Raw genomic sequence first — 14011 nt, forward strand, 5'->3', positions numbered from 1 at the left:
TGCGTGGCTGTGTCTTTAGTTGATAGCCCAGTATTTCAGTCTCATATGTTTGTTGATTGTTAGTAAATAATATTCCAAAACATCCTTGATATTAAAATGAAATGTGAGCAAAAGATTGACAAGAAATCTGCTTGTGACTTTCAGAAAGAAATCCAACATTTCTTCAGAATGAATTCAGTTGATGAACTTTATTCTAACAACTAATGTCTGGCTGTCACTGTCTTTATTCTCAGCGGTCTGGAGGACCAGCTGCTGGGCCAGGTGGTGGCTGTGGAGCGTCCAGACCTGGAGGAGGCTAAGAACCAGCTGATCATCAGCAACGCCCAGATGAAACAGGAGCTGAAAGAAATTGAGGATGAGATCCTGTTCCGACTCAGCTCCACTGAGGGAAACCCCGTGGACAACGAGGAACTCATCCAAGTGTTGGGAGCTTCCAAGATCAAAGCTGGAGAGATCAAGGTAAGAAAGTGGGAGAGCTATAATCTCCAATACCCCAACAAACTTCATATATTGTGATTCTTTAGCAATGTTCCATCAAAGTCATATGCTACTGGATTTTACTAACGCAAGCTGGTTTTGCTGGCAGGCCAAAGTGGTGGTGGCAGAGCAGACGGAGAAGGACATTGACGCCACCCGCCTGGAGTACGTTCCAGTGGCTGTGCGCACACAGATCCTATTCTTCTGTGTATCGGACCTGTCGAATGTCGACCCCATGTACCAGTACTCACTGGAGTGGTTCCTCTGCATCTTCATGGCTGGCCTTGCCAACTCTGAGAAAGCAGGTAGAATTTCCACAGTAGCTCATATACACAGAACTATGTCTGTTCAGATGGAAAAGACATGAAACTGCTTTATGGCTTTAAAACACATGGGAACATTATTTTCTGCTTCCGCTGAATGTATTTGATGTGAGGCTGTGGCTCAGTGGGATTGTGCGCTGAACTTAGTGCGCTGAACTTTGAATCAGGGGATAGCAAGTTCGAGTCTCACTGCAGTCAGCATGTCGTTGTGTCCCTGGGCAAGACACTTCACCCCAAATTGCTCCTGTGGGGATTGTCCGCAGTACTGAATGTATGTAAGTCGCTTTGGATAAAAGCGTCTAACAAGTGACATGTCATGTAATGTTTTTTACAGACACGGTGGAGGAGAGGATTGCCAACATAAATGAGTTTTTCACCTTCAGCCTGTACAGCAATGTGTGCCGCAGCTTATTTGAGAAGAACAAACTCATGTTTGCCTTTCTCCTGTGCGCTCGCATCATGATGAATGAGAACAAAATTGATATGGTGAGAAACGTGGGAGTTTGCAGTCTCCCTCCCCTCTTTAATTTCCTGTGGGAACTCGTACAAACACAGAGGTGGAGTTTGTCCTTTTACATTTCCTGAATTGAATTGGTCCCTCTGTGGCAGGCTGAGTGGCATTACCTGCTGTCTGGAGGGATGCCCGCCCAGGAGCTGACGAACCCAGCAGTGAGTTGGCTGTCGGAGCGAGCCTGGCAGGACATTCTGGGCCTCAGCGCTCTGGACAACTTCAGAAACCTGGCAGAGAGCTTCCCCGAACATCTGCAGGGTTTCAAGAGCATCTTTGACAGCAACCAGCCTCACAGGCATGCATAGAAAAAAACCCTTGTTAACAAATGGACACTTGTTTCCTTCATTTCAACTGTGCAGTAGCCGTCCATATCTAACGGGGTGTGCATGTGTGTGTCTTTGCTTATAGGGACCCTCTCCCAGGACAGTGGGACACCGAGCTGGACTCGTTCCAGAAGCTGCTGGTGCTGCGCTGTCTGAGGGCCGACCGTCTTGTTCAAGGCCTGCAGGACTTTGTCTCGGCTCAGCTGGGACAACGCTTCATAGAGCCTCAGGAAGAGTTTCTCTCCTCCCTCGTGCCCTAGAAGGTTCGTTTGGATCTGATGTAGTGGGGTTGTGTGAGGTTCGTATCCTTAGTCAGTGTATTACCTACTGTAGCTGGAGATCTAGCCTCCAGGTTGGAAAAGCAGACAGCAGTACTGAAGCAAAGAAATCCTCTGCTGTGGACCGAGGCAGCAGCTAAACCTATTATAGCTACCTAAAAGAAAGGAAAATTAATATAAATGTAAGCCTTAAATATATTTATAATATTTTCAACGCTTTACCTTCCCTTCGGACATCCCTTTCGGATAAAGAACTGAGGCTATTATATCCTGGGTATCCTGTCTTTAAAGCCACCAGACAGCATTTACAAAAACAGTAATTTTACCTCACTGACTGCCTCCTCATCAGCAGTCTAACTGGGACACTCTGACTGCCATGTAGGATAAGAACCTCTCCTCTCCTCTCCTCTCCTCTCCTCTCCTCTCCTCTCCTCTCCTCTCCTCTCCAGCAGTCTAACTGGGACATTCTGACTGCCATGTAGGATAAGAACCTCTCCTCTCCTCTCCTCTCCTCTCCTCTCCTCTCCACTCCGACTGCCATGTACTGTAGGATAAGAACCTCATACAACCTCACTTCATACAATCCAAACTAACCCTTCACATTAAACCAATATGTATGCACTGACACAATTAAGTCTTATTTGTGACAGTGGCTCCGAATAGTGAAGCAAAATTAACATTGCAATTTAATTCAATTTCTTTTGGTTTGTACTGCAGCAGTGCAATGTGTGGAGTACAGATTTACTATGCTAATTTCAGCCGGGAAAAATACATGTGGATGTTTTGCTTTACAGTCGTATTAATGGCTTGTTACCCTCTCGATCTTCTCACAGACGTCAGACCTGTCGGTGGTCTTCAAGGAGTCTTCCCTCTCCACCCCCCTCATCTTTGTGCTCTCCCCTGGCACAGACCCCGCTGCTGACCTCTACAAATTTGCGGATGTCATGCAGTTCTCCAAGAAAATGAGTGCCATCTCTCTGGGCCAGGGCCAGGTCAGAGCCAGGGGCTGCTCTCTCTCTCTCTCTCTCTCTCTCTCTCTCTCTCTCTCTCTCTCTCTCTCTCTCTCTCTCTCTCTCTCTTCGATACACAGCGCTGTAAAACACTTTCACACAGAACCAGGCCGTTCTCATCTCACTTGTTAAGAATGGCCACCTATGTGATAATTGCTTTCTCTATTTATGGCCATGGGACAGGGCGATATACACAACTATTTTAGGCAGATGCTCGATTCCAGGACACAAAAAAAAGCACCAAAAAAATTACAACACCTCATGTGTAGGTTTTGGGATGAATGCAGACTCATATTCCACCCACCGGAAACTGGCCAAACATTTCTCCCAGCAACACTCTCCCCCTGAGGTTGTTCAAAAGGTGTTAGCGTGTGTTTGTCACATCACTTGCAACTATGTGAGTTAGACTCTTGGCTTGTGCTGCGCTGTTACATCAGCCTGTCCTCGTTTTACGTCTCCATTGAACCTAGTGCTCTTAAATGTTTCAGTAAGACTGCAAGAATGTCAAACTAGCTACAGGGAGATGTATATGTCGACCACTAAATAACTACACCCTTTTACAAAATATGGATGTTTTCTCTTATATTAAAGCTTCTGTTTGTGACTCTTGTTGTTGTCCTCTGCCTTTTGTTCTGCTGTTGTTTGTGTGATTCAGGGCCCCTGGGCAGAGAAGCTCATGCTCGCTGCTATGGAGAGAGGTCATTGGGTCTTCTTCCAGAACTGTCACCTGGCGCCCAGCTGGATGCCCTCCCTGGAGAGACTCATTGAAAACATCAGCCCAGTAAAGGTCAGACCATTACGCATTGATCACATGGTCTGTGCACTTTTGTAGTATTGTGAGTTGATCAATTCCTTTTATTGCTTGTCTCATAACAGGTGCACAAGGACTTCCGTATGTGGCTCACGAGCCTTCCCAGCAACAAGTTCCCAGTGTCTATTCTCCAAAATGGGTCAAAGATGACCATCGAGCCTCCCAAGGGAATCAAGGCCAATCTACAGAAGACCTACCTGAGGCTCACCAATGAGTTCTTCACCTCCTCCACAAAGGTCCGTCTGCTCCTGCTTCATATCTGGATCCACTCAAATGTTAGATTAGAAAACCAGCCATTTTGGAGCTGTTTAAACATCCAGCATCTAGTGGTGACTTTAACTTCTCTCCTCTCCCCTCTCCTCTCCTCTCCTCTCCTCTCCTCTCCTCTCCTCTCCTCTCCTCTCCAGGCATCACACCTCAAGGCTTTGCTTCTGTCTCTGTGTCTCTTCCATGGAATTTCTCTGGAGCGAAGGAAGTTTGGCCCACTGGGCTTCAACATTCCCTACGATTTCACAGACGGAGACTTAAACATCTGCATCAGCCAGGTCAAAATGTTCCTGGACGAGTACCAGGACGTCCCGTACAAGGTGGGGGGAGGAGAACTCTTCTGTCTGTATTTAACAACCTGTTAAGATAACAATACCTCAAAGCCACATCATTTGTAGTCACTCTGTGTGTGTTTGAGCCTGCTCATCTGTCTGTCTCCCCTTCTTGTTCTGCACCTGTCCAGGTGTTAAAATATACCGCAGGGGAGATCAATTACGGCGGCCGAGTGACAGATGACTGGGACAGACGATGCCTGCTGAGCGTCCTGGAGGATTTCTACTGTCCTGCTGTGCTGGAAGACGGTCACTTCTACTCTTCGTCTGGAGTCTACCGGCAGATAGACACAGATCTGGATATCAAGGTCAGATAAACGCAGGGTCTTTAAAAAGATTGTGATCAGAACACTAATCCGTCTCTCACTGTTCAGTTTAATACATGAAAAGTCTTTAGGGGGTATATTGCAAGACAGCCATCTATTAAACATGAAGATATCTTAAATTAAATAACATGAACAATTATTATTCTACAAGCAGAAAACATGACATTTGTGTGTAATGTAAGTAAACATTAAACATTTTACTATAAGTAAAAGTTAAATAAAATAAAAACTTTAAAATGCCAAATAAAATAAAGTAAGGGAAAAATAAAATGTACAAATCAAATGTGATATGCTACAGAAACTTATGAACTGCTGACTATCATAACCCGTTGCTCTGAAAATCTTGCTTTAGGGTTACCTGGCATACATTCGTGGTTTGCCCATCAATGATACACCTGAGATCTTTGGTCTCCATGACAACGCTAACATCAGCTTTGCCCAAAACGAGTCCTTCGCCCTGCTGGGAGCTCTGGTTCGACTCCAGCCTCGAGCTTCATCTGCCGGGGGCAAATCTCTGGAGGAGGTAGCGTTTTTTTGTTGCCGAACACTGTTTAACAGCAATTTGGTTGTGATGTGTTGTGTCTTTAATATCTAGACTACATTTTGGGTTTCATTGTTGATGTTCCATGTTGTAGATAGTGGAGGAGATCGTGGCAGGCATCGTGGAAAAGATTCCTCTGCCTTTCAACATTCAGGACGTGATGGAAATATTCCCGGTGCTCTATGAAGAGTCCATGAACACAGTGCTCATCCAGGAGGTCATCAGGTAATGTTAGGCTGAGGATTAACCACAGTCCAGACCACACGTCAGGTGTGCTTCATATAATAACACACACCACTCCGCTCTGTTGCTGTACATGTGGCACCCCTGGGATGTGTGACCACATTAATATAATAAGTATTATATTTAGAGTTAGAATATGCCTTTATTTTGTACATCTGTTATTTTCATTTCACTAACGGGGTCGATAGATGCAGTGAGTAGTGAGGCGGAACGTTTGTGTTCGATTCAATGGTTCCGGGGTACCGATTAAAGCGACGGACGTTCCCGGGGTTTCCTCAGAAGTAATCTGGAAGGAAACTGAACACAAGGTGTCCTCATTACTTCTCTTTCACCTGCACGATACAGGTTGGTAAACTGTGCATAAATCACAATGAATCCCCCATAAGGTTTGCGAAGATAATATGTAACGGCCCGCTAACAGTTAGAAGACTTTGTACCGCTGTTTACATGTGTAAAACCGTTAAATGGTGTGAGTGTATTAGCCTAGCTTCCCCGGTACGGCGCCATTTTGGGGACAACGTGGTCTGACGCAGTAAGGATACAAGTTTGTCAGTATATCTGAAGCCTCCTGTACACTGAGTATTTACATGCATGTATAGTGATTGTATCATAACCGTTACTGTGGTCCTCATATCGGGGACCCGTAACAGTTCTTGGGGGCTCGTCCGGGATCGGCGCCACCTACTGGTCGGGAGCTGATCCATTAATGACTTCTAGGACCAATACCGGAGCTGATGCGAGCAGTAGTGATGGGAATTCCGGCTCTTCTTGGTGAGCCGGATCATTTGGCTCGGCTCACCAAGAAGAGCCGGCTCTTTCGGCTCCCAAACGGCTCTTCAGTTTACCACATATTATACCTTTTATAATTCAATCAAATGTAGCCCTGTTTTGACTAATGATTTAAATTATTCAATACATCCTTTGTACTGAAGTATTCAAAAGTAAAAATTACATGTTTAATATCAATTATTGCTGTGGCCAATTGTTTCATTGCATTTACAGACCCTTGTATCTCTCTGATACCACCCAATGAATGCACAGACTTGTTTGTAGAACCACGCTACACAAAGCAGATAGCAACACAAAAACTTAAGCATAGACATTTAAAAAAAGGGGCTACTGTATCGACATTTTAAAATTATATTTAAAGAAAGGGCCCTGACAAAACAGCAGGGCTCTATTTCAGTATTAACTATAGAAAAAAAGACAGCAACAGCTGACATCAAATCTTTGCTGAGCCCAAGGATAATCATAAATAAATAACATAGTGAAAATAAATATATTGCAATGCTCAGTACAGCAGCATCCAACCGTCTCTAATCATAAAAAAACATAATAAAAATAAATGTATTGCAATGCTCAAAACAGCAGCATCCAACAGTCTCTAATCCTTGGATATTACATGTCACTGCATGCATGCACGGAGCAGCTGTAGCGCGGAGATCATCATATCATTCTGTCTTGTATTACTTAAAAAAAAAAAAAAACGGCTCGTTCGCGGGCGCGAGCCGGCTCCCGTCGTTCACTTAAAAGAGCCGGCTCTTTGAGCCGGCTCGTTCGCGACCGACACATCACTAGCGAGCAGAGAGCTGTAAGCTGGAGCAGACGTGGAACCGTTGCTGAACTGGGCAATCCATCGTGAGTGAATTGGAAGAGCTGCTGTCATGTCGGAGAGCCAAAGGAAAAGTCTGGTGTGGGACATCAGAAGAAGCCTACTCTCCTTGTCAGCGAAAGAACTCCTCCACATTGCCAAGGAAGTGGGTCCAGTGCCAGACCAGGAACCGTCTGAGCTCGAGGAGGGAGACGATGAAGGCTGCTTCAACTACATCAGTTTATTTATGCACAGTAAGCACTTGCTTGAGTCAGAAGATAGTGGGATGGCTCACTTGTTGATGTTGAAAGATGCTATTGATGACATTGTGAAAGACAGAGAAGTAAGTGTACAGGGTTTGCCACATGTAGAACCACACGTAGAGATAAACACAGGTAACAACACTAAGCAGATATCTGAAGCTGAGACAGATCTCACCGCTTCTCCAGTCAGTTTTAATGCTGTAGGTGATAACACAAATACTGGGTTACTGGAAATGCTTAATAGCTATGAAGACCTGGGCAAAAGGTTAAGACAAAGCATTATGGCACCTACAACACAGACACTAGAACAACCCCCACTGTCACCAGCACACACTAGTAAGTCTCATCATAACATCCCACACTCACCAGCTCAGTCTGCTGCCCAGTCCGGCCCTGAGACAATGATCTCCTTAAGAGGACTCTCTTACCTCCAGAGGAGGGAGTTTAAGGTGCAAGGGGGTTAGGTTGGTGATAATTCTTCGGACATAAGCTATAACAATGTCTAAGCAAATCGAGGAAGGGATTAGAGAAGGTGTCCATGACGGAGACATAGTTCGTGGTGTGCTCCGAATCATACAACCTGGAACTTTCAAAGACATGCTAATAAATAAGGATGACCTGACAGTGATGGAGCTCAAAGGCTTTCTCCAGGCCCACTTAAGAGAGAAAAACAGTACGGAGTTATTCCAAGAATTAATGTGTGCTAGACAGGATGATAATGAAACACCACAACAGTTTCTCTACCGAGTGATAGGGTTAAAGCAACGTGTCCTATTCACCTCCAAACTGTCAGACGCAGGCATTAAATACAGTCCAGCTACTGTTCAAGATGTGTTTCTACATACGGTCTTGCAGGGACTTGGATATAAACACAGTGATGTACGCAGAGAACTAAAGCCTCTTCTATCAAGTGGTGAGGTGAGTGATGAAACAATATTACGCCATGTAATGAGAATCACCAGTGAGGAGAGTGAGAGACAGAAGAGGATAGGTCCTTCTCGTCGGCAGGCAACAACTAGTGCTCATAGCGCACAACTTGAGCTTAACAAAGTCCAAGAGTGTGGCAACAAACAAGAGAGCACAGCACACAAAACAAAGACAGACCCAATAAAAGAGCTTGCAGCCAAGGTAGATGAACTAACCAGCATGGTTGAGGCTATGAGACAACAAAAGCAGCCACATCCGGCAGACATGATTAACCATAACCAATACTCTCAAAACAGAGTGAGACCCAGGAGAGAGAAACCTTTTGGTTGTTCAAAATGTGTCGAACAAAACTGGCCAGATTGTAACCACTGTTTCTATTGTGGGGATGGAGGACACAGGGCTGTGGGCTGTTTAAAGAGACAGGAGAGTCAGGGAAACTCAAGCCGGTCACTGCAGCGGGGTTGCCAGTGATCGGATCCACAATACGACCCCAAGCTGAACATTCTGGTGAGGCAAAAGCACAAACCAGTTGTAAGGGCAAAACAGTTGAAGTAGCTGGTGCCCAGAATAGTTACCAGCAAGATGAACCCTCGCAGTTTTCTTTTGGTTCACCAGGGGTGAAACGTAGAACTGTTGCCAAGCTGATAGGGAAAAAGTCGCTAATACAGTGTAATCTAAACGGATTGGCAGTGACTGCATTGCTTGACTCCGGTGCTCAAGTCAGTATCATAAGCCGCGCCTGGAAAGAACAATATCTGCCTAATCTTGATGTTCGACCAATATCGGAGATTATCGAGGATCTGGACGAGCTAAAGGTGTATGCAGTTAATGGCGAGCTTATTCCGTTTGATGGCTGGGTAGCCATTATGACCAACCTGCCAGGAAATGAAGAACCCAGTCTTTCCATCAGTGTTCCATTCCTAGTCACAAGGTTGGCCATGGAGAGACCATTGGTTGGTTTTAATGTTTTGGAGGAAATCATTGAGGGACAGCCAGAACGATTGATATGCACTCTGGTTAAACTGCTTCGTGATGCCATCAGTGTTCCGGTGGAGAAAGCCGAAGCAATTGTGAGCTTTATTCAGGCAGTTGAACCAAGTACGTCGCAGGGACGCCTAAGAACAGGTGTAAATGACATCGTCATTCCGGCTGGTCATGTCACCTGGGTGAGGTGTCGTGTTCCCCAAACCCTGAACCCCTCTGATCGTCTGGTGTTGTTTGAAGCTGATGAAGACAGTCATCAATTATCGCAGCTGGATTTAGGGACAGGTTTGTTTGAGATACAGAACCCTGCAAAGCCTTATGTCACAATTCCAGTAGGCAATAACACCAAACATGATGTCACCTTACCACGCAAGACAGCCCTGGGCGTATTGCAGCACATTGAAAGGTTTGTGGATGCTGAATCTCCTGACAAGACAACATGTACTGCAACAGTCAATGAGGTCTCAACACAACCCCTTGAACCAATCCAAAAAGCTGAGCCGATTCCACCCCTGTGGCACCCACCAGTGGACCTCAGTCACTTGGAGGAGGAACAACAAGAGATTGCCAAGAGAATGTTGTACGAAGAATCAAAGGCTTTTGCGAGGGACGGAAATGACATTGGCTGTAACCCTAGCCTACAAATGGTGATAAATCTGAAGGACGATATTCCAGTGCAAAGGACGTATACTTCCATACCAAAGCCGCTATTGAGGGAGGTCAAAGAATATATTCAAGACCTACTGGTGAAGGGATGGATTGTTAAATCCAAGTCTTCCTATTCTGCCCCTGTTGTGTGCGTACGGAAGAAAGATGGCTCTTTGCGCCTTTGTATAGACTATCGCCTGCTCAATCAGAAAACTGTACCAGACCGACACCCACTGCCTCGGATACGGGACCTACTGGACACCTTGGGGGGATACTCTTGGTTCAGCATCCTTGACCAGGGTAAGGCATACCACCAGGGTTTTGTAGTTGAAGGTTCACGCCATCTGACCGCCTTCATTACACCCTGGGGGCTTTATGAGTGGGTGAGAATACCGTTTGGTCTTACGAATGCACCAGCAGCTTTTCAGAGAAGTATGGAGGAGATGTTGTGTTCTTTGAGGGATGAGTGCTGTATCCCTTACCTGGACGACATCCTGTGTTACTCCCAGACCTTTGAAAATCATGTGGAGGTGGTTCGGAAAGTGCTCCAAGCGATACAGAGTCAGGGAGTGAAGCTCCGCCCTGAGAAATGTGAGGTGTTCAGGGGAGAAGTTCGCTATGTTGGACGCCTGGTCTCTGGTGAGGGTGTTCGAGTCGACCCCAAAGATCTAGAAGCTGTACTGGCCCTGAAAGCGAAAACACCGAAGACCGTAGGTGACCTGAGAAGAGTCCTCGGCTTTCTCAGTTACTACAGGTCGTACCTACAAGACTTCTCAAAGATAGCAAAGCCATTATACGAGTTGCTCCAAGTGAAAGCCCCAACACAAGCTCGACAGATCAAAGCTAAAGGCCCCCAGCTGTCATCCAGGGCGCCTATAGAGTGGACTGCTGTGCATCAGACTACACTTGAGGAACTGGTTGACATGTTAACGCATCCTCCAGTTCTCGGATACCCAGACTTTGACATGCCATTCGTCTTGCATACCGATGCATCGGAGCAAGGACTGGGAGCAGTTCTTTACCAAAAGCAGGACGAAAAGCTGCGAGTCATTGGCTATGGGTCACGAACCTTGACACCGGCTGAAAGGAATTATCCTTTGCACAGCGGCAAATTAGAGTTCCTCGCGCTAAAGTGGGCAGTGTGTGAGAAGTTTAGAGATTACCTCTTTTATGCTCCTCACTTCACCATTTACACTGACAACAATCCACTTACTTATGTTATGAGCACGGTCAAACTCAATGCGGTCGGTCACCGTTGGGTGGGGGAGTTGTCAGACTTCCGCTTTAACATTAAGTACAGACCTGGAAGAATGAACATTGATGCGGATACACTGTCCCGTATCCCTCTTGATATAGACCACTACATGTCAACGTGCACAGAAGAGTTGTCGCAAGATGTGGTGAGTGCAACCTGGGAAGGAGGTCAAGCAGCTCAGAGAAAAGATGTTGCCTGGGTAGCTGCCCTCTCTGCCTCCTCCCTTGACGTTATCCCACAGCCGTGCACACCTCTACATGAAATAAGTCACAATGAGTTGGTTCAAGCCCAAAGGGAAGACCAAACGATTGGAGAGATTGTAAGGCTAAAGGAAGTTAGTGATACACTTTCAGATGATATGAGGAGGTCAGTCAAGGGAACCGCGTGTAAGCTTCTCCACGAATGGAACCGTCTACACCTTGAAGATGGAATCCTATATCGGCGGACACCAGAGAGAAAACAGCTTGTCCTACCTCTGAAATATCAGTCTTTTGTCTTGAAGCACCTTCATGATAACATGGGACATGTAGGCACAGAGAGAGTCATTCAACTAGCCAGAGAAAGGTTTTACTGGCCTCATATGAAAAGATTCATAGAGGATTATGTGACAAAGAAATGCTGTTGCATTAAACAGAAGAAACCAACGGTCCATGTGCGTGCACCTATAGGTGCGTTCACACCGGAGTACTTTGGTGTACTTTTCCCACAATAGTTCATCAGAACTACGATATATTTGCGTTCACACCAAAAAGCCCCAGGAACTAAAGTAGCTCAACTTAGTTCGCGAGACTCGCTTTTCAGTCCCTGCTACAGAGCAGGGTCTGTCGTGGGAGAATGTAGTTCGTACGTCTGATTGGCTGTGCGGAATGCAAACCACGCCCGTTTGACTCAGAATTTTTTGTTGTAAGCGGCCATTGTATTTCCTCGCTGGACAGCACATCCGAAGAGATTCCTTTTGTGAAAGCAGTTATTATAGCAACACTAAATAAATCAATTGGAGTGATGAGGATGTGTCTGCGCTTCTGGCGATTTACTCGAAGGACGCGAAGCGCCACATTCAGAAGCTTCTACTGCATGCAGTTTCAGTGGATCAGCAAAGTTAGCAGACCTGGCAAAGTCATGTCGGGACGACTACGAAGGTAAAATAAAATACATGCACTGCACTGTTTTAATCTGCACAATACTGGTCTTAGATGTACTTTTATTTGCTCAGTAGATCGAGCTAGCCATGGTAGAACTTGCTAACGTTAGGTCCAAGCTGGCTAATAACATCTAGCTAGCTAGCTATTCTCATCCATGCCCGCTATGAACACGTTTTGACTTGTGAATAAGTGCAATGTTCTGTAATTTGCTTCACTAACTCATGGCACTAATCGTGTGTTTCAGGCGAGGTGTTTCTCTCAGGATTAGAAACTAGTTTTCCCCTCCGGGATAAAAACGATAATATAACGTTAGCAATTAGCATGCTAGCTGGACATAATGCTACCTCTGTGGCTAATGCATAGAGGTAAACAACAGATTGTAGTTGCTATAATTTCAAGTAATTTGCAACATTCATTCTACATGTTAATGGTAAAAGCTTAAACAGTTGATTACCTGCATGCCACAAAGACTGATGTTCTAATATTTTTGCACATTTAAGTAGAAATGTAATTGAAATTCTATTTACTGCCTAAACATTATTCCTTCTCATAGTATTATCCTAAATAGTTTGACCTTGTTTCCTCAGAAGGCTTCTCAGACTACATGGAGGATCCCTCAGAGAAACACAGTTTCCACGTTCAGTTCCCCCCTGCTGAGAGTAGGCAGCCTGCGCCCGGTCAGCGGACACCATCAGGACCACTATCTGATCACAGAGGATCCCATCCTGACCGCTGTTGCCATACTGCAGCAAACAGGAGGGAACGGAGGTGAAAACACACTTTATACATTTAGATATGTGGAGCACAAAGAAAAGTGTTGAGTTTAACTATAAAAATATTAGGTTCAACTAACCTAATACCGTTATATGAACTTTGCTGTGTTTTCAGCGTAGCTTTGTAAAGGTAACATTTAGCAGCTAAACTGTGGATAACAAGTAAACCACATTGGTTTGTTATTCAATATGGCCACCAAAAGCTTTTTGAATCATTACATGTCACTTGTTAGACGCTTTTATCCAAAGCTTACCTACTCAATACTGTGGGCAATCCCCACAGGAGCACTTTGGGGTGAAGTGTCTCGGGGACACAACGACATGCTACACCCTACCCCTACACACTACCCCTCCGTTTGCGCGTTCGCGCGGAGGGTCCGCCACATTAAGTGCTGTTCCAAACCAACGAGTGTGGAGAGGTGTGGAGGGGGAGTGGGCTATCAAGCCCTCAAACAGCGAGTCTGCATCGGTGCTGACTTGAGACCGGTCTCTACCTGACCGGAGTCACGCTGTGTGTGTCCGTCAGGAAACACGCTGTTAAAAAGTAGTTCCAGCAAACATCCACTGATAAATTGCGATGTTAACAACCTCATGATAACCTCATATTTTTTTAACTTAGGATCATACCTGTGTTTAGTCTAGAAAAAGGTAAATGTGTGCATTTTATTATAAATTTGTGTATATTTACAGACTGTTGCAAAAACTAAGAAACTTATAAACATCAGGTTTAAAACTAAAAGAGCTTTACAGAAAAAGTAACACAATGAAAGATGTTTGGAGTTTTATTTGAGTTATTAATTTACATTTTTTGTCTAAGAGAAGCTGATTTGAAACCGTTGTTACATACAGTTACGGCATTTCCTGTTTCTGCCGGAGAGAGGGGAGTTTGTCCCAAAGCTTGCCGCTGTATTTACTCCCTCCATCTGACAGGAGGGAGCCTCGTTGAGCTGCGAGTGTGGCTACAGACGGAGTTCACTCCGTCACGG

At 45.3% G+C, this 14011-nt stretch overlaps 1 protein-coding gene across 1 annotated transcript in view; it reads left to right on the forward strand.

Moving 5' to 3' along the window:
* The window catches only part of LOC117475344 (dynein heavy chain 1, axonemal-like), a 70010-nt gene that overhangs the window by 46576 nt on the left and 9423 nt on the right, over positions 1–14011 (forward strand). Inside the window, 12 exon segments of the mRNA XM_034121491.1 lie at positions 234–459; positions 587–782; positions 1135–1286; positions 1410–1606; positions 1720–1885; positions 2746–2904; positions 3578–3709; positions 3799–3969; positions 4141–4320; positions 4464–4640; positions 5011–5181; positions 5294–5424. Coding sequence (XP_033977382.1) covers positions 234–459; positions 587–782; positions 1135–1286; positions 1410–1606; positions 1720–1885; positions 2746–2904; positions 3578–3709; positions 3799–3969; positions 4141–4320; positions 4464–4640; positions 5011–5181; positions 5294–5424 — 2058 coding nt within the window.

The sequence above is a fragment of the Trematomus bernacchii genome, unplaced genomic scaffold, assembly GCF_902827165.1.
Source record: "Trematomus bernacchii unplaced genomic scaffold, fTreBer1.1, whole genome shotgun sequence".
Lineage (NCBI taxonomy): Eukaryota > Metazoa > Chordata > Actinopteri > Perciformes > Nototheniidae > Trematomus > Trematomus bernacchii.